At 42.8% G+C, this 24,494-nt stretch overlaps 1 protein-coding gene across 1 annotated transcript in view; it reads left to right on the top strand.

Annotated features, from left to right (window-relative positions):
* Positions 1-24,494, top strand: part of Ush2a (usherin) — a 644,634-nt gene that overhangs the window by 545,339 nt on the left and 74,801 nt on the right. Inside the window, 3 exon segments of the mRNA XM_040738771.1 lie at positions 1,501-1,665; positions 9,339-9,420; positions 10,354-10,513. Of these exon segments, the coding sequence (XP_040594705.1) occupies positions 1,501-1,665; positions 9,339-9,420; positions 10,354-10,513 (407 nt within the window).

Below are 24,494 nucleotides of genomic sequence, written 5' to 3'. Positions count from 1 at the left end.
TCTTCTGGCCCCAGTGGGAGCTGCACACACGATGCATATACTCACACTCAGGCAATCACATTAAATAGATATTTTTAAAAGAGGGAGGTTACCATTCTCTTGAAGTCCAGTTCATCCACTTAATCACATGACACATTATTGAGATACTTTGTGTTATGTGAACCACATCCACAAAAATAACCATTTCCAACCTTTTGAAATTAGTGTTCTATTACAAAGGGAGAACAGCTGCTCTCTGGGACAACACAGGCTGCTCAGTCTGGCTTGTCAGATTCTGCCCAATCAATCAGTTAAGCAGTGGTAGTGCACATCTTCAATCCGAGCACTCAGGCAGCAGAAGCAGTCAGATCTCTGTGAGTTCAAGACCAGCCAGGTCTACAGAACAAGTTTCAGGACAGCCAAGGCTATACAGAGAAGCCCTGTCTCAAAAAGAAAAGAAAAAATGAAAAAGAAAAAGAATTCTCTAAGAGAGACCACAGGACAGTCCTAATAGTGTAGAAAGTCTTCCCACTGCCTGTTTGTATCCACAGTATACACAGCCCTGAGCTCCTCAGGTGTCTGTCAGCTCTTCCTCTCGGTGGGGCTTCCACCGACACAAGCAAAGACATCCTTCTGTGGACCTCATCCTCATGTGACATCACGCCCTGTGATGTTCACTCTGTGGCATTGTCTATACATTTCTGTGTTTCAATAGTAATGACAGACTTATTGATATGTGGCATGTAAATAATCCCATAAATGTCCCCCACTCCCCAGTCAGTGAGATAATTTAGTCCAAGCCTCTATTAAAGGCCTTCACTCAAAGCTCATGTCCTTGCCTTTAAAAGGTGTATGTTTCTTCATGACCAAATAAAAGTTAACAGGCATTTAATTACAGGAATAGATTGTGAATAGATTACACTTTTCTTTAAAAAAAAACTAATTTCTTTGAGAAGTGCTGGTGAAAAATGACAGTTATTGGACCTAAATTTCATATGTATTTAAGGCCCATAAGTCTCCCTGACAGAGTGGACTGTCCTAGCTCAATAATTAATGCCCTGGGGATTCTCCAGGTAGATTGTGATTTGGATATTTTATGGGCTATTATGTCAAAGATCCATGTCAGACTAGATGCTTACACAATGCTCAGCAGAAGAATTATTGTCACAAGCACACTGGAGTTGGTTGGTTTTATATATATATATATATATATATATATATATATATATAGTACTTTATGTAAACCTAGGGGAAACATGATACCCTCCTTAATTGCCTCATGTTTTAAGTGACAGGTGCCTTCATTTTTATTTACCAGTAGAGTGTAGTTTTGAATATGACTATTATGAATGTTTAAACAGCTCTTGCCTTTGCAGTGCATGCTACAGTGTGTTTGTGAACCTTCAATGCTATTCCTTGCCTTTCAGTGATAACCTTGTGAGTGCCCATAATTCCTAAGGGGCAGGGTCGTTAGCCATCCTAATTTGAGCTGCTTCTTCACATTTTTCTCCCTCTTCACAGGGATCCTGGCTCCCTGAATTCCAGTGGAGTACAGCATCTTACTCAGTGGTGGAGGTGCAGTGCTTTTGGACTTCCCTGTTGGACATCGTCAATCTGCCCATATGAAAAACTTGGCTCCATTCGCCTAGTATGAAATAAGGATACAAGCCTGCCAAAATGGTAACTGTCTTTCAGACTCTTGACCCCGGCTTTTTTGGGAAAGTATCTCAGAATATTTTTTTCTTAAAAAGGAACGGTTTCTCAGTTGAAATACAAAGAATAATGTTTAATTTCTAATTTGAAGTAGACTATTTGCCCAGAAAATTCATCCTGGCATCCAATGAAGCACTGGACATCTTTGCACCTTATGTCATAAATATTTAAATGAATATTTAAATACATGAAAACCAGGCTTTGTAAAGCCTTGCTTTAGGAGGCCTTTGTAAAGAAAACACAGCCCACACAAAGAGGCCATTGATACTACAAAATAGGATGGATTCTAGAATAAATTTCATAGAAAATCTATTAAGCTTGATTTTATTTAAAAATTTTCAGGAGGGAGAGGTTATTTAAGAGTTGAATTGCAAGCCGAGCCTGGTGGCGCACAACTTTAATCCCAGCACTCACAAGGCAGAGGCAGGTAGATTTCTAAGTTCAGAGCTAGCCTGGTCTACAGAGCAAGTTCAGGACAGCCAGGGATGTACAGAGGGACAATTGAAAAAATAAAAGAGTGGAAAGCATGAAGGAAATAATTGAAGAAAGACAGGGTGGGATGGAGGGAAGGATGAGCAAGCGAAGAAGAGATAGGAAGGGGGCAAGAAGTAGGGGAGAGAGAGATGGAGGGAAACCGAACGGCAAACAGGTCAGAAGCTAAGAGCCTGCGTGCTTGGCGTCTATGGCAGGAAACACAGGGGAAACCCCACCCCAAAATCACGTCCACACGAGAGTCACGTGCACACGAGAGTCACGTGCACACGAGAGTCACGTCCACACGAGAGTCACGTGTACACGGTCACACAGGCGCAGCACACTTGCGCCAAGTCTCACCCACTGCTCGCTTACCTTGTTAGCCTCTCCAGCTCTCCCCGCTGCCCTTTGCTCGGTCCATGTGGCATGCACCTTGATTGACGGTTACCATAGGCATTGGAACCCTTTAATTCACACCCTTCAGTGACCAGCTACGAGTCTGTAGGAGAAGCATGAAAGGAGAAACCATGGCTGCGTTTCTGGTTACGTAAATGGCATTACCCAAAACGAGCAAGCCCAGCTTCTCAGCAAGCATTAATTTGAAGAGCAATATTTCCGATTAAAATACACGTGGATGTATAAAAATGGCTGACGCAAATTTGCCTGGTACACTAAGCACTTATTGTAGAGTCTAAGGTACCCATCCTCTAGAAACCGTTTTCTTTCGATTACTTGGTGCTGATTGCGTGGGAAAGGTGCATCCTATACTGTTCTGAACGAAGGCAAGTGGGTACCTGTTGGACAGCCGGACGTGGCTTCACTCTATTGGTTTTGTAAACAAAGCTGGTGATTACAGTGACTATCCCATGGCAGTTCTGGCAAAGGAAAACAGGAAATAGGATGCAGAGAAAGGCTGCTTCAATGAAAACTACTGTAAATTGAATTTGACAGCGTTTGATGGCATTTGATTATTCTAGTCACAGCCAAACAATGATATAAAGAGTAATATGAAACAGAATGTGCTACTGCCTGGCAGACTCCAGCGCAATAAACCTTCCCCCAGTGTGACACAATCACTTCACCATCATAATTGTCGCCTGCTTGATACCTCCGAGTACGGCGGAAGGGCACTGACTGACATAGATACATTTTGTTTTTTATTTAAAGTGAAATGAAAATGGCGCACTGGGGCTCCAGATACAATCGTTACATTCACCTACCTAGGCATGAATCACTTGGCAGTTATTCCAGCTGAAGTTTAAATGTGCTTAGACAACAACAATATCAAATTTTTCTTAGATAGCTGCAGAAAAAAAATCAGAAATTTGTAAGGACAGAAATAGCATGTAGACACACAGTTCTTCTTCATCCTGTGGCTACGCAGGGCCCGTTACACGGCTTCAGCTCAAGTTTGCAGTGCTTCTGAGGGAGTGATGTAATTCCTACTCCATCCCTAGCCTGCTTTCCTCTACCACCAAAGGAAATGCATTCATCTGAAAGCAAAGGCAAGACTCGGCCTATACAGATATTCTCGTTAAATTACAGGAAGCCAACCTGCTGATCTCATTCTGAAAATGCTTCTGCCAGTTCTCACTGGTCCCGCAAACTGCTTTCTTAGGAACTGACAAAACACTTGGTAAAAATACCTCCTCCCACTAGGAGCTTCCATGTAAATGGAGATGAAATTACATAGGCTTTGTAGTCTCAAGAATCTTCCCCTTAAATGAATAATAATATTTGAACTATCTACCTGCATTAGAAGTCAAAAGTGCATACAAAGACACTTTAGCACTATGAAAAAGGAAAACAAAATGATAAAACGTCCTTCTGGATATTCAGAAAAACTTTAAAGGATAAAAATCTAAGATGGTTTTGAAGGTAAAGAAGGAAACTGAAATGATTCTGTAGAACAGATAAGTTAGCTAACTGAGGAAAGGTACCCAGTAAATCAAAGACACGTGAAAAAGTGGATACAGAGATGGGCATTGAGTTAAACGTTAAGTAGCTAGATAAAAACATATGTGTATATACATACCAAGGGACACAGAGCTCTTTAAACTCTAACTTCTTACTAGTGATATTATTACTATATAAGACAAACTAAACAAAAAGTGTGATGTGTAACATAATGTGAGATACACAAATATTCATCAGAAAATCTAGAGATGCATTTACTTTCCATTGCTGTGAAAAACACCACAACCAAAAGTAATTAATAGACATTTGGGGCTTATGTTCGAGGGGGGGGGTGTGCATGATATCTGTGGAGGTATGACTGCAGGAGACCAGAGCAAGAAGCTAAGGGATCACATATTTAACCCCAGAAGGAAGCAGAGGGAGAACTAGAGAGGGAAGAGGGATATGAACTTTCAAAGTCCGCCCCAGTAACATACTTCCTTCTACAAGCCTATACCTTTTTAAGGTTCCAGAACCTTCCCAAACAGTGACACCAATTGGGGATACCAAGTGTTCAAATATCTGAACCTAGAGGGGATTATTTTTTTCATTCTAACCACTATAACAGAGTAGTTTTATTTTTAGAATATTCATGGAATATTTCACGATGTCAACGTTATTAAAATTGGTCCTTCCAGAATAAGAACCTGGTGACTATGAAATTTTAAAAGAAATGTGCTTTATGGGGAAGAATATTATTTAACCACAGCAGTATGCAAGGTTGCATAAGTCATTGTATCTTCCATATAACATAGCTAAGACATATATAATCACTATGAGTAGCTGTAAATACCAATCACTTTAATAAGCTAACAAGAATGTCTTATGTTTTCTTTTACATAAAAAAAATCATGGGGGCTGGAAAGATGGCTCAGGGGTTAAGAACACTGGTTGCTCATCCAGAGGACCCAGACCCAGGTTCAATTCTCAGCACCCACATTGCAGCTCGCAACTGTTATGGATTGTACTTCCTGCCAGCCTGGTCCCACAGCCGTGTCAGCCCCAAATGAACACATAGATGCTACATTAATTGTTAAACTGTTGGCTAATGACTAGAACTTCTTATTGGCTAGCTCTGTCTTAATTATTAACCCATTTCTATTAATATATGTATTTCTACATGATCTTCTCTTACTGGAGAACACCTCATTTGTGTTCTCTCTTCCCTGGACTCACATGATGACTCCATTCTGCCTATACCTCCCAGAATCTTCCTCATCTCCTGGATCCACCTATCTTACTGCCCTGTTGGCCACAGTGTTTTATTCATCATCCAATAAGAGAAACAAATGTACAGAATTAAATCTCCCATCACACAACTTCTGTAACTCCAGTTCCAAGGGACTTGCCACCCTCACACAGACATCCATGCAGGCAAAACACCAATGCATACAAGTAAATCTTTCTTCTAAAATTGTATTTGTCATACTTTTCTACTGGAGGTTTCCTGTTTATTAGTCTATAATCGTCATGTGCAAATCTTTTTGTGATCATGTTAGAAATAACACTTTGATTATTTCTTCCAGCTCTTTATTTTCTTCTTCTTCTTTTTTGACTCTTCTTATTTCTAAGAATGGAATGACTTTTGTTATCAGGAGTAAGACAAGAATTCCAGGCCTTTATTGAAAGTTTCTCAGCCTGGTGTAGTGGCACATGCCTTCAATTCCAGTACTTGGAAGGCAAAAGCAAATGGACCTCTATCACTTTGAGGCCAGCCTAGTCTACAGAGTAAATTCCAGGACAGCCAGAGCTACACAATGAAACCCTGCAAGAGAAGTGTTTCTCTACAGTATTTCATGAATTATTAATCTGACATACCACCTATTCAAAATTCATTATTTAGCCCACTTTTAGAAACACACACATATATATGTAAGCACACATATATGTGTATATGCATCCACAAACACATGTGCACTCATGCATACACACACCACACATATGCGTGTACACATGCACACACAGGCACGTGCGCTGTAGAAGATACGTCTTAACTAAGCTGGCAGGTGGAGGCATTTTAGGTGTAAACAGGATAAGAAAATGTCCCAACACTTAAGGCAAGAGCTGAAGCAACTGTCATGCTTGGCTAAACCACTCATGGAAGAAATTTAGATCACCTGAATGTTTGATTTTTTTAATGGAAGACTTTAACAGGCCAGGCTTACCAATTTAGGTGTTATTTTGTTTGGGTTTTATTGCTCTGTGTGTGTGTATATGTGTGTTAACAGTGAACCTAGAGAAACATAAAGAACAGTATGATCATGAAAAGAGCACCGGATCTGTGATCAAATGATTTGTCTTTTGCCACTTCCTGGTCGTGGTGGGGTGGTTTCTTGGGTGGGTCACCTGTAAAGTTATACAATATTGCACTCATGTATGTAGAGGGTAATTAGCCTCTGCAAGTTATATAAGAAACAATGAGATGGCATGTGTGAATGCTGTGTTACATGCAAAGCAGCTGAAACAGGAAGGTAGAAACGGAAGTCGTAGATACCTATTGGAGAACAAAGGTTCTTGGTGACAAAAGAAGTGCCTACTGTGTCTGTTTTTCTTTAAGAAAATGGATTTTTCTTTATACTTACATGTAGAGGGGAAGTGTCTAGATTATTAGACACCAGAATGACGACAATGGTGCTTATCTCAAGTGCCAGGTATGAAGAGTCTTTTAAATCCTCCTATTGTTCATCTGTTATTGTCTAATTTTTACACTCAACTTGTTCTATGGAATAGTAAAGGCAAAATTATAACTTCATGCATCCAGATGCAATCTGTCATCACTCCCTGGATGATTTTCCTCTTTTCCCTTTCTGTAGACACCACCACTTTCTACAGCAATCAAGGTGTAATCAGAAAGAAAAGAAAGCCCAGTTACCTTTAACAGGAGGAATTTAATGTAAATAGCCATGCAGGATAAATGTGTTAATTGGGTGACTAAAAAGATGAGAAGAAAACTCCAGGATAGCATAAGCGGCGGCTGTGCAAAAGCCGGTGGCACCCTGAGGGCTGGGGGAAGAAAGGAAGTGGACACAGGTATCAAAACAGAGAAACCCAGGGGTAGAACTCTGCGAACTGGGTCTCCGAGTTCCTAGGAGGGTGCTTCTGGCACTGGCCCTTCGGGGAGAAAACAGCGAATCTGTTTTCTCACAGTAGACAAACTTTATAGTGGGACCATCTCCTCTCAAGTGGAAGATCCCTCGCTGCCAAGATGCTCACAGTAACAGCTCCTAAAGGAAACAAGTAAGAAGTTCCCCGTGAATTCCTGCCCACCCTCTGATGCCCACTGTCGGCACTACCCAACACCAAGCTCCTTGGTAAAGCAGAAATGGAGATCTCAATGTGTAGGCTATGTAACAATTATATTTAAACTACTTAAAGAGGGCATTTTGTACACAAAATGAGCATAAGCGACTTTTAAAAGCACAATCTTCCCCGTTCAGATTTATCTTCAGTCTCCTCATAGTGTCAGGCAACGTTAAATCACCTATCTTTGAAACTGAATTGCCCAAACAAGCTCTAGGAAATGAACAGCAGTGAGGCTATCCAGAGAGAGCTGAACATGTAATGTGTGCATACGTGCTAGTCGGGAGGAACGGGGTCACTCCCGTGAACTGTTGACGTCTGCTAATTGGGGGAAAATGTGCTTCCTCAACCTCTTCTCTGGGTGTATTCACACAAAATGGGAGCCTGGCTTTGAACACCACACTTGGGACGCAACACAGTCTTCTCCAATATTGAGGAGTTACTAAGTAATCAGTAGTAAGAGATGCTTCACCAGGCAATGCATCTCCTTGTTTTGATGAATGAACTTGAAGTCTCCATCATATTGCGTATCTAAAATACTGTCGATCTTAAAATTCCCCTTTGGGCAGTGGTTTGTTTGTTTAAAATGAGCCTTACGAAAAACAATGGCTACATCTCAATTTGGCCATTCATGAGATGCTTAATAAAAATTAATTAAATTGTCATAGCAAGTCTGATGTAAGACAAAATGGAAACTAATTTCCCCATAGGACTTTGATATGTATATGTTTGCAGATACACTTTTAGAACGCTAACCAGAGTCCATGGCTGACCAGAGCCCTGGATTCTCATAGAGCCGATCCCTCTCCGTTAATCCTGGAGACACGCATGCAGCAGTCACCGGGGCCAACTTTGGCACACCTACATGCAGTGCAGAGTCTGGCCCGTGAGTGGCAGCAGGTCGTAACGAGACTGCGGGTCAGTGAGGTGGGCCTATGACTCCTCCCTAGCTTGTCACTGCTCGTCCTTGCACCGTGGTGACTGATGGGCCAGAGAAGCATCAGCTCCCCAGCCCCAGAGGTTTTCCACACCCTGCCTCTACGCTGTGCAAGATACTGTCATTGGCTTTGTCTTAATCACCCTTTGAGTTTTGATGGGGCCGCTTAATCTGATATGGCAGCATGTGTGTTCCCCCGCGTCTGAAGAGGGTGTTAATTAAAGACTTCTAACAGCCTGGAAAATATTGATTTATTCAACACTCTTCTCCACCAGAGACTGAGCTAGAAGAGGAGAGCCCTGCTTTTCCGCAACCTTCTTCCTCAGCCCAGCTCTCTACTCCAGCAAGGTGCAAGAATTGGCAAAGGGGTGAGGTCAAAAGGCAAGAAAAAAATATCATGAAACTGTGTAACTTTCAGCCACTCAGATGAAAAGCAAATGCTTGAAACCTTCACGGACTTGGACACTGGGGATATGGAGATGTAAAAAGCAGAGTTCCCCTCCTGTTAGGTATGCGTTGTGATTTCACAGCTGGAGGAGAAAAATATGCCCCCAACTCCGCATTAGATATTTAAGACCATCTTAACTACTGATGGTTCCATTGCCCTAGCTTCAGTGTTTAACGTTTTTGTCTATTCGGTGCAGAAAGAAAATGAGTAGATATGATAGCAACAAAATCTCAACCATAAGAGGACAGAGTAATCTTATTCTCTGGCAGTGAGAAGAATATTTTGAGACTCTCCAGGACTGTGATCAGTTTTAGGAAACATCCAAAAGAAATTCCCGATCCAGTGCTCAGCGTGTGGTTTTCATTCATCTGCATACAGCTGTTTCTTTTAGTCAGCCCTGCTCCTTTGGGAACAGTAGGTTCATCCATCTCTGTGTCCCTGCTCCTGAGTCAAAGATGGTGCGTATGTGTGGCTCTTGATGTGGGAAAACAAGTGTCTAAAAATACTAATGAGAATGTTTCTTGCTTTGAGGGTGTAATGAACAGAACATTGAGATGGAGAGAACACCAGTGGATATAAAAACACATGGAAATGCTGTCCAGCTGCCATGCCGGTAAGTGCAAGGGGAATCAATTCAGGTAGATCTTGGGAAAATTGTGGGTTCTCTGGCCAGTCTGTCCCACAGTAGAACAGCCCAGGTGTTTGGACATAGTGATCCCCAACATCCCACAGCAACAGGAGATCAGCCTCACTATATGAATGCTTTGCAGCCACCAAAGTCATCAGTTATCAGCCTATTAGTCAGAGAGAGTTGTATGGCTGGGGTCCCACACTGGAACTCCTGCAGTCCCTTCCCACACTGGAACTCCTGCAGTCCCCTCCCACGCTGGAACTCCTGCAGTCCCCCAACCACAGAAGGGTTAGAATTCCCCAAACACCAGCCTCCAACCACTGCATATCCTAATCTGTGGTTCTGGATTCAAAGGGAGAACCTGAAAAAGACTGCTGTGTACACACCCATGATTTACTTCTCACTTGGAGGAATAAAATAATGTTCCCTGCACTAGAAAAGACACATGAATTCTAACATGATGTTGATTATTCTTACTGAGCTGTTCCCCTTGATGCACAAATGGTCTTCCCAGCTCAGTTCACCCACGCTAGGTGTTTCCTCACAGACATGCCCAGTGTTTTGTCTCCTGGGTGATTCTAGAGCTTGTCACCTTGACAATAAATTAACCATCATGGTAACATGTTGCCTAATCTTTATATATTTTGTATTTACAAGTTTCCTATGATATATATATGCACTGTTTAGAAACACACCATACCACACACATTAACTCTCATACACACGCACATATCAACTACATTGAGAAAATGTAGTATATTACTGATGAGGAAAAAATATCAGAAAGAAGATACTCACCTTGATAACCAAGATGAGGAGGGATGAACTCTAACCACCAGTCTCTTCCTCTGTGTCTAAAGCTGTTGTTAAGTGTCCAGCTGTCACACGCTTGCTGCTTGCTTGGTTCTCTTGCAGATGTCCTGCTGACACTGGAGACGAGGCTCGTATCTTCATCTGGTCGGAAGGAGCTCTCAAGTTCACTGATGATGCAGACACGCTGCGGCCTTCTTCACTGTGTGAGTACCGAGTCAGAGCTTGGAACTCCAAGGGTGTGGTCCACAGCCTGTGGTCAACAGTACAGACCTTGGAGGCCCCACCTAAAGGCCTCTCAGCACCATGAGCTTAAGTCACTGGTGCTCAGTCAGTCCTGCAAAACTGGACAGAGCCTGAAACCTCCAATGGCGTTACCTTCCAGTACCACGAGATCTACCAAGAAAGCCCAGAGGAGGTAACACCGAGTATGCTTTCACAGTGAGGGTAAGAACTTAGAGTAAATAACCATCCCCTGGATTATCTGGTTAACAGGTTAAAATTCATCTCCTTATCTATTTGTCATTTTCCTCACTTACAGCATAAATATATGATTTATTTTTCATATTTGAAAGACAGCAATATGGTCCTAGGGATAAGATAATAAATTGAGTGTGAGGAGCATTTGGGGACCAGTTGGCAGACCAGAACTTATTTGTATTACTACAAGCAAATAAATGAAACTCTTTGCCTGATTAGCACTTTACAGATGCACTAAATGGGAATAATGCAGTATTTCCCTCAATATTGCATAGGAAGGATATCAAGATAAGAGCATGCAATTTTCATGTTTGCCAAAGAACTAATCTTACAAATGAATGTATGTTTATATGCACACAGAGATGAAGGCAATAATATTCCATGCACTAGAAAAGTCACATGTATTCTAACAAGGAATTGTTCATTCTTTTCTGAACTATTCCCCCTGATGGGGAAAATAATTTCATTAGTTCATCTTGTGTTTTCTGGGAGTTTTCTTTATGCCCAGAAATTCCTTGTGTTCTATGAGAGATTCAGAAATGTTATGGGTTTTGTCTCAGAAACATTTGTATATTATTATATAAATGAGAACTATAGATTAAAAATAAAATAAAATAAAGCATAGTTCACACTGCACTGGGATTTGCATCTGGAACCCCAACGCTTGTCAGTCAGGAGTCACAGTGCAAGAACAGGTGTCATACAAAAAGACACTACACAGGAAATGCCCTGGGAAGTCAACAGGAAGCTCCCAGGCTGGGAGTCCTGAAGAGTAAATGTTAGGGTTTTAGGAGGCAAATATTCATGGTTTTCAAAATATGCCAAGGTGTCATTAAATGTGGATGACCCTTACAAATAAGATGAATGGAGGCACAGAGGCAGGCGGATCTCTGTGAGTTCGAGACCAGCCTGGTCTACAGAGCGAGTTCCAGGACAGCCTCCAAAGCCACAGAGAAACCCTGTCTCGAAAAACCAAAAAAAAAAAAAAAAAAAAAAAAAAAAAAAGATGAACGGAGGAGCATTGAGTATTACTTCAAAAGCTAAAGCCATTTGGTCTGTGATTCAAGCTATGGAAGTCCAATTTATACAGATGTTAAGGAGTCCGTGTTTATCAAATGGATAAATAATACCAGGTCAGTGTATTATCATTTAATTCCAAAAGAATCTCTGTAAGTGAATGGTAGAGTTTAACACTTTAAGTCAACAATAAGCAGCATTTGATGTCAGTTCTACATGCAGAGCAATCCAGTTGTCCTACGTGTGCCACTCACAACAGAAGCCCTTTTGTAATAAGCAGCATTTGAGAGAAGGCGTGAAAGTCTCTGTCTTATCTCAGAATTGATACTTTGTTTTCCTGTTTAGACATTCTTTTCCTATCAACATTTTTCATTTCATTTCTAGATACTTCTTCATAAGTACTATGAATCATAGTGTTGCATAGAAATGATCTATTTTAGCTAATGATTATATCTGTAGGAAAATCTGCTATTTTTAAAACTATATCCGAAGAACTTGTATTCTAATCTTTCACCACCTGTAAAGTAGTTTTGGTTAAAATACTGAAATACTATGATAAGCATATTTTCATCAAAGGCACCAGTAACAATGACCAAACCTTTGTTCTTTCAAAACATAACTTATAAGAATATGTGACTAATTGTATATTCTCCCTTCCCAGTTATACTGGAACTCCCTTGGGAGAGTACCTTGAGAGTCATTGCTTAGCTGGTTTTATTATAAAATGCATGGTTTAAGGATCTGATTAATGCATCTCTAGCCTGGGAGCTTCCTGTTGACTTCCCAGGGCATTTCCTGTGCAGTGTTTTTTTGTATGACACCTGTTCTTGCACTGTGACTCGTGACTGACAAGCGTTGGGGTTCCAGATGCAAATCCCAGTGCAGCGTGAACTATATGTTTTCTTTAAGCCTATTAAGCCTATTCCTTTTATTTTCTGAACAACATGACTTCCCTATATTGCTGCAAATAAATCTTTAGGGTCAGCACATTCAATCAAACAGGATAAACAGTCATTGAGAACTATGTTTTTTTATCAGTACTCACTGCTGGGACCTACTGAGGTTGAGTCCATCAGTGGTTGGATAGGAAGATGGGTGATCAAGTGTGAGGTACAAGTTATTAGTTGGGACTAAGGTTTCTAAGCCCCTCACTACTGGGTGCCTTCCATCTGGGTGTACATAAAGGATTCCCTTTTAGACCTTGCTCCAAGAATCCTCTGGATCCACTTAGTCTAGCTAAATTTCCCCCAGCAAAGAGTTGACATTTACTATAAATGAAGCACTGAGTGTTAACACACAATTTCAGAAAAACAAATCAACCCAGACTTGTGAAAGACGTCCCTAATGTCACTAATTTAGTCCCTTGATTATTGGGGTCCCATATCTACTCAAGGGACCACCAAAAAATCACCCATGGTGTAAATACATCCCTGGCTTGCCCAGGTCTCCCCAGAGTTGTTTAGAGGCAGGTGGAGGTTGCTGGGAGAGCCACATGAAGCAGGTGTGGCGGAGCCATGCATCCTGCTGGAGGTGGCAGTGGATGGGAACAGGCAGCGGGTGACCCTCCGTGGGGGTGAAGAGTGGATGAGTTGGCAGGAGCAGCAGCAGCAGCAGAGGCAGCAGGAGAGGAGAAATGGGGACTGTGTGGCTTCTAATGCATCACTGGTTTCTCTCCCAACATCATGAAAAGCCATCTCTCTCTGAGTCTAAGTAGGTCTTTCTGAAATGAAAAGACCAAAATTCTTAGGGTGCCTCCAGATCTTTGTAGCCTTCCTTACTGAAAACAGGCTTCGCTTGCAAGTCCTTCAACTTACTTCCCCCATTAGTTCTGTGATGGATGGTGCCGTGTCAGGAAAGAGGCTGAATTTAGCCTCGCTTGGCATGCAAGAGTTCCATGGTGCTACTTGCAGGAACACTCCTGGCGAGGCTGGCGAGGCTGCCACCACCACTCAGGTCTGTTTGCTTTTGCTCACTGGCACCTGCCATCCCATTGGCATCTGCCATCGTACTGGCAGAAATAACTTGGGATTTAAAGGCAAAGGTGTTTGCCTGCTAGTCAGTGCTCTAAGTACGTCCCTGCTTGCCCTCCAGAACATACCTTTGCCCAGTGCCCTGAAAGATAGATTGGTATCTCACTCCATATGTAGAGTTAGGGATACGGGGCTGATGGACTGAGCAAATGATTTGGGTCACTAAGAGTTGGCTTCTCATCTGGGCGTAAAATCCAAAATTACAACACTAGTCTCCACGTTCTGATTGCCAAACTCCCTTTCCCAATGTCAAGGAGGGGGCATTTAAAACTTCCTCATGTGCTTGGCGCAGATCTCTTTACCACTAAATAGATTTGTAGCCAAAACACATTATGAGGTACTTCATAATTGCCCTATTATGGGAGGTTTGTGAGTAAATTGATGAACTCATTCTAATCCCATTTTCATTTTGGTTTATTATAATGTAAAATATTATTGCTTCTTACATATGATCTTAAATTAGTTGTGACTGTGACAGTGTGATGGTACATAGCCTTTCTTCTGCAGACCCATTCAAAGGCATGGCAGGAATGCTCTGTTAAGATGTTGCATTCTAGAAGGATCTCTTTCTAGTATGACAAACAATGGTATGAAAATAAAAACTTGGCAGCTCTACCAGGATTCCCTTGCATGTCTGCCCTGTAGACAGATTTTTCACACTTTGTAATGTAGCTAGGTCATTCTTTCTATTATGTGAAATGTCTCAGGGTTTCATTGCTGTAAGGAGACACCATGACCACAAGTTACAAAGAAAAACATTTGATTGGGGCTGGCTTACAGTTCAGAGGTTCAGTTCATTAGCATCATAGCGGGTGGCAAGTAGACAGACATAATGCTGGAGAAGAAGCTAAGAGTTCTACATCTTGATCAACATGCAACAGAAGGAGTCTGTATCCACACTGGGCATAGCTTGAGCATATGAGACCTCAAGTCCCGCCTCCACAGTGACACACTTCCTCCAACAAGGCCACACCTCCTAATAGTGCCACTCCCTATGGGCCAAGCATTCACACACATGAGTCTATGGGGGCCACGCCTGTTCAAGCCACCACATAAAAGATGCAGAGTGTGGATGGAATAGTATCACATAGAATACTGAACGCTTGTTGTAAGGATGTATTTTATTGGATGTTGTCTTTTCATTCACTGTCTTTGTATGATCTCCCTTCAACTACTTCTCTGAGAAAAGTTTATATTTGTTCCTTGTACTTTATTCTGACTGGCTCCACTAAGACTCCCTTGTCTACCCATCAATAAACCAAAGGTGAGTCCTATTGTTTGACCTTGAGTTGTTCTCCACTGACAAGAACCAACCATATAATCTAAATGTGCTGGTCTACGCTTGGAAGTCTACAATGAAGAGGAGACAACATGGTCACATGCCTCTTCCTTAGTTTTCTATTCTTTTGTGGAGTTCCTCAGAATAATGGGAAAAGGGGAGGAGAGGAAAGAAAGAGGGAGGAAAGGAACAAGGGAAGGAGAGGAAGGGAAGGGGAAGGAAGGAGATGAATTATGTAAGAATGAGCAGAGATGTTCTCACCCATCCTCCATTGCCACTGGAGGGCAGATGCCTTGTGGGATTTTTCCTGTGGGTTATGTACAGGACCCCATGAGAACTCCCATGCCCCATAGTCCTCTGAGAGAGGCAGATCTGATGGGTTGTTTTTGTTTTTGCATTCCTTTCTGTCTCTGCCCTAGCAGTCAACCTCACAGCTTCTCCTCCATCCCCCTACCCCTGTAGTCAACTTCCTGACCTGTCATACTGTTATTACTTTCTCAGCAGCCATGAGACCTATAGAACCCTTGTCCTACCAAATGATGAAATTGTGTCTCTTCCATGGCAATCTTCCCTACCAAGTGTCTGTTACCTACTCTATGAGGGGTGACCCAGTCATACCTCAACTTCAGAGGTCGTTGGACTGGAAGCCCTTGTCAGGTTCTGTGTTGGGTCATGATCATCAGATCCTAGAACTGCATGAAGAACCTCCTAGAATCTCTCTACATTCTTGTGGCTAGATCTGAAATACCCTGAGAGTCTCTTTTTTAGTAGGAAACCCCATGCCAAGAGCAGACTGTCTGTCACTCCTTTCTTGGGATTCTCAATTCCCTCAAGTGACTCTGAGATATTTATCTCTCAGAGTTGGGGAAAAAAATCACTGTATTTCCTCCCCAGGGAGAAATGAAACAATCAATGATCTCATTTATCAGCTAAATTCCCCTTTTTGATTGGCTTTTCCTGAGCCCAGACATGGTTTCAACTAAAATGAAATTATTTATTTTGTGTTTATGTCAGTGCATTTCCATAGTGTGTGCGTGTGTGCGTGCGTGTGTGTGTGTGTGCGTGTGTGTGTGTGTGTGTGTGTGTGTGTGCTCGCGCATGCACACGTGTGCGTGTAGACCATAGGTCAACTTGGAGGAATCAGTTCTCTTCTTCCACCGTGTGGACCAAGGTTCTAGTTCAGGTTGCCAAGCTTGGCGCCAAACGCCCTTACCTGAGTGCCCGTTTCACCAGCCCAAGCTTAGATATTCTTTTACGTGGCTTATCTTATACAAGAAGACGAGGCACCAAGTTCTCACAAGGTTCAGGCTGGCCTGGAGCATGTGCTCCTCCAGCTTCCGTCTGACAGTGCTGGCATTTATAGACACCAATACCACAGCCATCTCATACCCCTTGTTTTTCCAAGCCTCACACATGACTCCCCACATCAAGTGTGTTTCACATCCTGTTATACAACTAACTTCCTTTACCATCCCTCTGGCTGCTCAAACCAGGTCATCTTAAGGCTTACCACTTCCTTGCTGCCAATATCCAACTCCCCTTAAATCCTTTGGCGTCAGCCTCCAAACTGTGTGCTGACTCCTTCTAGAATCACATAGGATCTCCACCCTCATCGTTTCTTCCTCCTAGGATGGCCCTGCTCTGTGGCATCACTCAAAGTCTGAACTAAACTATCCCATGTCCCACAGGATTATTGCGTTAGAGCACTTCATATGCAAAACGCTGTGAACGGCAATACAGCAAACTGAAACTTTAGATGTCCTGTGATTAGCAAGGCTGAATTAAATTGGCAAACGTAGATAAAGTTGTGGTTCGTATAAAAACAGCTAAAACTAATTGGCCATAAGTGTAAAGCCATGTTTTATGTTTGTTCCCAATCCTACAACAATATTTTTGAGTTTACAACTTGTAGGTAATTCCCTAAGTACCAGACTTGGTTTGGTTACTTTTGTAAATTGCTAAGCAAGAGTCTGTTCTGTGCATCTCCCAGTGTGTATGTTTGGTGTCCCTGCATCAGTAGCATCCCGTGCCTGTCCTAAGAGCTCTGCTCCTCGGGTGACTGTTTACCTGCTGTGTCGTGACGTTCAAGGGCCCTATCCTTCCTTCAGTCCTATCCCATATTAACAGGACCTCATATTAATAGCCCTCTTATTAACAGTCCTCCCCCACCCACCCCCTACCCACCACACCACACAAACTGCGATTACCATTGCCAAATAGTGGGCTCTCGATACCTGGGAGACAGCTGGTGGGGGACACCCAGAGGCCTTTGAGCCAAGTATGGGGCTTCTTTCAATCTCTTGACTCAGTTAATAAAGAAACCACTCCAACACCCAAGGAAGCCTCCAAGAAGCCTTGTCCATAGCTTATGAAGAAGTAAGATGAATGCAGCCATGGGCCCACGCTATAAATTCAGAATATATGCCAGTTAGCAGAGACAGCAAGCTGTAAATGACAGTGAAGGGCGGAAGTTAATTGAACTACTCTGCTCTTGTCACCAGTGGAAAGCGGCCACTACCTGAGACAAGATGGCTGCCCCTGAAGGACCCCCATTACAACTCTGCAGTCACCTCCTTGGCTCTGCAAGGGCTGATGGGTGAGGGGATATCATACACAGATGACCAATTCTTTATGGTTCACAGCCGATCAAAGCGAAAGTCAGCAGCTGTTCAGGACAAGTGACCACTGTAACGGCTGTAATATAACCCGCTAAATAGAGAGGGAATTGCAGTGGAGCAAGAGGTTAGCCGTGATTATCGGCAGGTGAGTGCTTTATTGAAGTTGAAAGACCATTAACATTGATAGAGTAATTATTTCAACTTGAAAGTAATTACCTTGATGGGTGATAACTTCTCTAGTGTTCCCCGATTTGATTGGGCCAAACAATTGTGAGCTCCTGAAGCCTAGAAAAATATTACAACAATACTGTGATTTCTAAATTACTGGAACCACTGCTGAAGTATTCTAATCGTGCTGAACAGTGAAAAGATTTCGCCTTACACAAGCTGCTGACCTCTCATGGAGGGAGAGACATTTCCTTTTTAATCCAAATGCAATGACCCACACCCACCACCTGTGAGTGCTATGTGATAGGTTTGCAAATGAATCTTTTTATCTCCTTATCATTTCGTAAGGTGAAACATCTTGGGACCATCTTCCTTGGCTAGTACAAAGCCAAGGCTGCTAGCCTGCTTGATCCTTTCTGAGAGTTGAGAGAAGAGGAGAGGAAATATTTTCTGTCTGTGTCTTAGAGGATTTAAGTTTGCATAAATTAATTATCCTGATCATGATAGTGTGTTGATTAAAAATTCTAGAAGCCAGGCAACGTGAATCAGAGGCTTCCGATATCCTTACTGAGTTTACTTCTTTCTGTAGCTTTCTGTCTCGGCGATGTTGAAAGTTGCTGTGGATTTGCTCTAACTGGAGTACTTTGTATTTATGCATCCCAGACATCAACAAACAAAATGAAAGCTGAAAATCTGGGTGACGGCTTCTTTGAAATCTCATGAATATATGAAAATTACATGCTATTTGCAATTGAGGACTGAGGCACATCGGATCTAATTTGATGCTCGTGACCAAGAAATATTGTGGGGCTCATCCATTAATTAGCTGTGCATGGCATTTCTACTGAGAATCTGCACATAGTGACTATAGTGGATACGAAGGGAAACTCTGCTTCTCTAGACTGGCTGGTATACCTGGAGAAGAATAAAAGGCAGGAAACGTTAATAATAAGCAATTAGTTGTCCATGCCTAAGCATCGAGCATGATCATAAATGCCTAAAAAGAATGAAGGAAGACCCTCACTCACACACCTCATCCCAGCTTCCCCTGCAACACACACCCACACTTCATGACCACAAGCCACAGACAGAACAGGCAGGGGCTTCATGACTGCATCCCACTGTTCTCAGAGATGGATGGTAGCTCACCTTTCAACTCCTCAGTGATTCCTGAGGCCTGTCTGTCACGTTGGCAGGCTTTGGTCAGGGGATCTGCCAATGGATGACTATCTTTTGGCAGTGTTTGCTGGGAGTTTTTTCTAATTAGTACCTCAGGATCTCCCAGGGATGGAACAGGTTTCCACTTGTTGTCGAAGAGCCAATAAGGAATGTTTTAACCAAGCAGATAATGGGTTTCCTCTGTCTCCCTAAGTTGTACTGAGTTCTTTTCCCTAAACAGAATCATCCAGGGCCCTTTGAAAACAGAACCAAAGTGCACCGACTCCCACTGAGCTCAGAGGGTTCAGAGAGCTGCGGGAATCAGGTAAAAGACAGAAGGTCTGGAATGAAACCGTCCTACTTGGGGAAGTGATAGGATTTATAGATTAAATTGTAAATGCTACCACTAAAGCTACCAGAGCAAAGAGACCTGTCTGATGACGTAATACCACATCTACAGCAGCATGTCCTACACGGCCAGGCTAAAGAGTACATGAAGAAGCCCCACGGGCACTCTGAATTTAAAAGGAGCATAATAACTCATTTTTAAACATTTTATGTGATACTTGGGTTATTAAATATTCACATTACCAAATCAGAGAGTTTTAATCCATTCTAAGGGGAACATTGTCTAACCCTAAAAGATAATGGTCTAGTTGAGATAGTAAAATGACAGTATATTTTTAACAGATGTAAATGTTACCTTTTGACAAGACACAAGTAATGAATTTTATCATATAAGTTCCTTTTGGGTGATTATGACCCAGAGTTTTATTTTTGTTCAAGCAATTACTAAAGTCATGGCTGGATACCTATGCCCATTAGTGGATGGTTCCGTAGTTCTTTTTTTTTATGATATTATTGATCTCTTGCTGAGCTGAGATTCAGGTTTTACGCCAGATAGCTTGATTAATGGGTTGGTTTCTATAAGTGGACTGAATGGGGATGGAAAGCAGGGGCAGCCGGCTCTGCCAACCCCAAATCCGTCAAGACGCATAGCTCATTATGAAACAGTTATCAAGGATACATGAAAAATTAATTGGACTCGGTTTGATTCTGAAAAGAATCGGCTCTCTCCTCGGCAGCCCCCCCACCCCTTCCAGATGTTCTGTGCCAGCCCCTGGAGGAACAGCAAAGGGAGATGTATTAATACATTGTATTGATTAGATCAAGACCCCTGACAGTTATTTGTAGAGATACCATCTGGCCGCTGCTCGAATTCCTTCACCAAAAACAGGACGTGACATGTTATTAATCTCAACTCTCTAAGTATAGACAGTTGCCTTTTCTGTTAAAGCGCATTTTACCATTCCGTGGGAGATGGAGGCAGACCTGAAGGGTGCAGAAATTAAGGTTATTACACAAATTGAGCCATATGGTCCAAATATTTCAGCAAGAAAATTGCCAGGCAATAAAAATTGCTCCTGCCTTCCTAATGGTGTAAATTACAGTTTAACCATGGCTCTAATGATGTCCTTCTGCCGCGCTTAACTACTGTTACATGAAGGACATTGTTTTAAAAATATAAAAAACAAGTCAATGCCAGCAGCGTGTTTTACAATCTGTTAGTGTGTCATTAAGAACACTGTCAGAAATACATAAACGTAACGGCAGCCAAACCAGCATACAAAGGACTCAATCAGAAAGATGGAATATGCTGAAAACTCTTCCTGTAATGTCAAGTGCGCAGAACCATCCGGAAGTTTTTTTCGGAAGAGTCCTGTCTAGTTCGTTCTTCTACTTCTCTTGTCTCATCCATTAGCAAAGGATAGCTCCAAAGCTCATTGTGAGTGTGTGAGCATGTGAGCTGACTTAATGTCTTATCCTCATCCTTCCACCCAACCTCCACATAGATAGGAGGCATGGAGCAGAGCACGGTGACCCGTTCCCAGCCAAGGATGCCTGTCGACCTTGCCAAGTTAATCTGTCATTGGCCAGAAGGTAAGCAGGACTCCCCTCGCTGGCCTCCTTATCAGTAACTAGTATTCAAAGTGTAATCTTCCCTGCAACTCTGAAGAAAGCAGCCCTGTTAATGTGGACACAGTATTTAAAAGCAGTCTATTCTTACTCCCTTAATAATCATATTGAAGATCGTGATTATTAAGGCTTGAGTTCTTCTGATATTTTCAGATTTATTAGACCAAATGAAAATCCTTGAAACTCAAAACAATCCCACATAGATCGTGTCTGTATGCATTCCCTATGCCTCTTCAGTTTTCACCAATACTAGAAACATGGCCTGTTAGGTTAAACTTCCAGGAGAAAAACCTAGTACAAGGAGATGCTTCTAAAATGTGGGGAGCAGGGAGGGGGCGGGCACTTTCAATTTCTGTTTTCTTTAAACTCTTTTTTTTTTTGTTTTTGTTTTCCCTCTTCCGTTCCCCCAAACGGAAAGGTTTGGTGTTTAATTTACCATTAAAGTGAAGAACGAAAGGAAAGGAAAAGGGAAAAAAGGAGGGAAAAGAGAGGCCAGGAAACAAAGCATGCTATATTTGCATACAGTATTAATATTCATGAGGATCCTTAAGTAACTGCCTCCTCACCATGTGAAGGGCAGGGAGGGTGAGTGGGAGCATTTTGTGTCTGGAATGTTCTTTACCCGCCAGGCTTATGCCTGCCTGCTATACTTGTTTTAAATTTTTGTTTCTCAGCACACTTCTGTGTGGTGGGGGGGGGGGTTGTTTGTACGCATGCACACGTATGCCATAGTGTGCATGTGGAAGTCAGCGGTGTATTTGATTCTGTCCTTCAGCTATGTGAGCTCCACGGACGGAACTCCAGTCACAAGACCCCCCCCACAGCCAGCAAGCACTGTCACCCGCTAAGCCATCTTGCTGCCACGCCTCTATTTTTTTTCCAGTAAAATCTCTCCTCCAGTGAGGCCACGCCCAGCCCACATGGCCACAGTTCCCTGCCCTTTCATCCAAACACTGTGTCTTGCTTTCTTTGTATATAGGTATGTGCTTGCATGGCTGTGCACATGTGTGTGTACATGGAGTGTGTGTCTGCGGAGGCCATATGTTGATGTTGGATGTCTTTGTCAATTGCTCTCTACCTTTTTAAAAGCAATATGAGGTAGAGTCTCACTGTATATCCCTGCCTGACCTGGAACTCTAAGAGACCTGCCTGCCTCTTCCTCACAGCCTCCTCTTGCACAGTCTCTTGGCAGCTGGAGCCCACTGATGTCTGTGAGAGTCACCCCCTTTCCCCGCCCTGAGTGCTGCGGCTGCAGATGCTCACGGCTGAACCCCACCCCACCCCCAGCTTTTCAATGGGTGCTGGTTAGCCACTCCAGGCCCTCAGGCTTCTATGGCAGACCCTTTTCACAGACTGAGCCCACTGCCCAGCCCACACTTGTCTTTTTCTCCTCACCACTCGGGTTCATCTGTTGACATGTTTCTGTTTTCCATCCTGTTTACTGTTTGTCTCCCCAACCTGAGTGTGAACCTGCAATGGCGGGGGCTATTCCCCATGGACCCTTCTCTCCAGTGCCCAGAGCAATGTCACTTTTACAAAGACCTTTGTTAATGAATCATAAATTAATGAGTGGCTGAAATCCAGTCGACAAGAAGTGGCTTGCTTATTGCCACACCCAAGCTACTACTCTACTCTACAGTTAAAAAAAAAATTGCTCAGTAATGCTATATTTTTATCCTAGAAGGAGAGCTATATATGTCCGCAGCTAAATCATCTTTATAGTCCAATTTCCACCTGTAAGCCAAAAACTGTCAGTATAAAGCACAGGGGCGGTTTACAAAATGCCATTTCATCTTGTCCCCGCCGCCGCCACCGTGCAGTGTCACGTGTCCTTCCTGAGGAAACAGACACTCAGAAATGTTGAGTAAAATGTGGAAGGCCTCGGAGCCAGCTACAGGGTTGTGACTCGACGGCAGCCACATCTGATTTTAAGTGAGCGTCTTGCCCCTGCTTCACATCGCCTCTTGAGCTGTTGCCTGAAGGGACGACGTGCAATTTATGAAAAACTAAACATCAACGAAAACCACAGAAGAAGACACATTCCACATGGTTTGGTATGATTCATTGCCTGGAACAGACACAGTAAATGATGTATAAGATGTTGAATGCATTAAGGATCACTTAGACCAGGATGGTTCAGAAGCCTATGTGCCAAAATGTGTATAAAAGAGGTTCAGCAGGCAGGAGCTTGACCACGTCAGGTACAGCAGAGGGTCTACTTTCAGACATCTGGCGGCCACTTTCTATCCCAGGACGACAAGAGGGGCCATCTTTCCTATCCGTCCACACTTGTCATGTTGACAGCAAACTGATGACTTTTCGAAGATGTCCAAAGAACCCCCTCAGATGAAACTGCCCAGAGAAACGGTCAGCAGCAAGAGTCAAGGGCCTGTGGTTAGCAAGCAAGGCTTGGAGACTAGCTGTGACCCCTCCCCTTTTGCATAGTCAGCAGATGGCTCCTAGTGGTGCTGACCAGGGTTAGAGAAACAGGAAGGAGTAGTAAGTGGTCCAACTCAGTAAGTCACCATCAGTAGGAACTGCAAGACTTTTCTGTCTCTCGTCCTGTCTGGAGCTACTTGTCCACATTTGAATTTTTTTTTAAAGTAACAAAAAAGGCCCAATGGCGTAAGCCTATGATCCCAATCTTCTAGGGGCTAAGTCAGAGAATATGAGGTTCTAGGGCAGCCTGGGCTAATAATCATTACCCCATTCCAAAAGACAAAAGACAAGCAAATATCTTTTTCTCATTACTTCTTTATTCTATGACAACATTTCCTAAAAACTGTGTCCCTTTAACAAAATGTACTAATTCTCACTCATAGAAGAATGGTCTTATGGCAACTGGTTCCCAAATCTAATTGCCACTGGGGAAAGGGAAGACAAAACCAGCCAAGAAGGCAGGATACTCACTGGAAAACTACAGGAAGCATCTCAGAGACTCAACTTGAAATGCTAAACTCACTGAGAATACCCACAGCCCCGCCCCAGAGTCTACAATGTTCTAAGAGCACTTTGTCTAGTGCCATGATGGACTGCAGCCTGAACATCATGGGGTATGCCTATGACATTAACATTGCCTTATGACAATACCTGGGTCCAGCTTGCTAGAGTTCCCCGGAAAGTAATGAAGACCCAAACCCAGTTTGCCCTTGAAATTCTGGAAGCACCCCTGGAATAACGATGTGGGATGTTGGGGAAGTCCTGTGCATTTGTCAATAAAGAATAAAGCACTGTCTGGCCAATAGGGAATCTAGATAGGAGGGACTAGGAGTCCAGAAGGACTCTGGGTAGGAGAAACACTGAGAGTCAACATGTAACGCCATTGGGGTAGGAGCCCGGAACTATTCTCTGGTAAGAGACATACTTAGATTAACAATTATGGGGTAATTACTTAAAGCAGAGCTAGCCAGTAAGAGACAAGCAAGGCCAACAGCTTCATAATTAATATAGCCTCCTGTGTGTTTATTTGGGACTGATGCCGATCTAGAACCAGGCGGGCGGGAAGGCATTCTCTCAAGG

This window comes from Mesocricetus auratus, unplaced genomic scaffold, assembly GCF_017639785.1.
Source record: "Mesocricetus auratus isolate SY011 unplaced genomic scaffold, BCM_Maur_2.0 Super-Scaffold_100676, whole genome shotgun sequence".
In the NCBI taxonomy this organism is placed as follows: Eukaryota; Metazoa; Chordata; class Mammalia; order Rodentia; family Cricetidae; genus Mesocricetus; species Mesocricetus auratus.
This window is presented reverse-complemented; position numbering and strand designations above follow the sequence as displayed.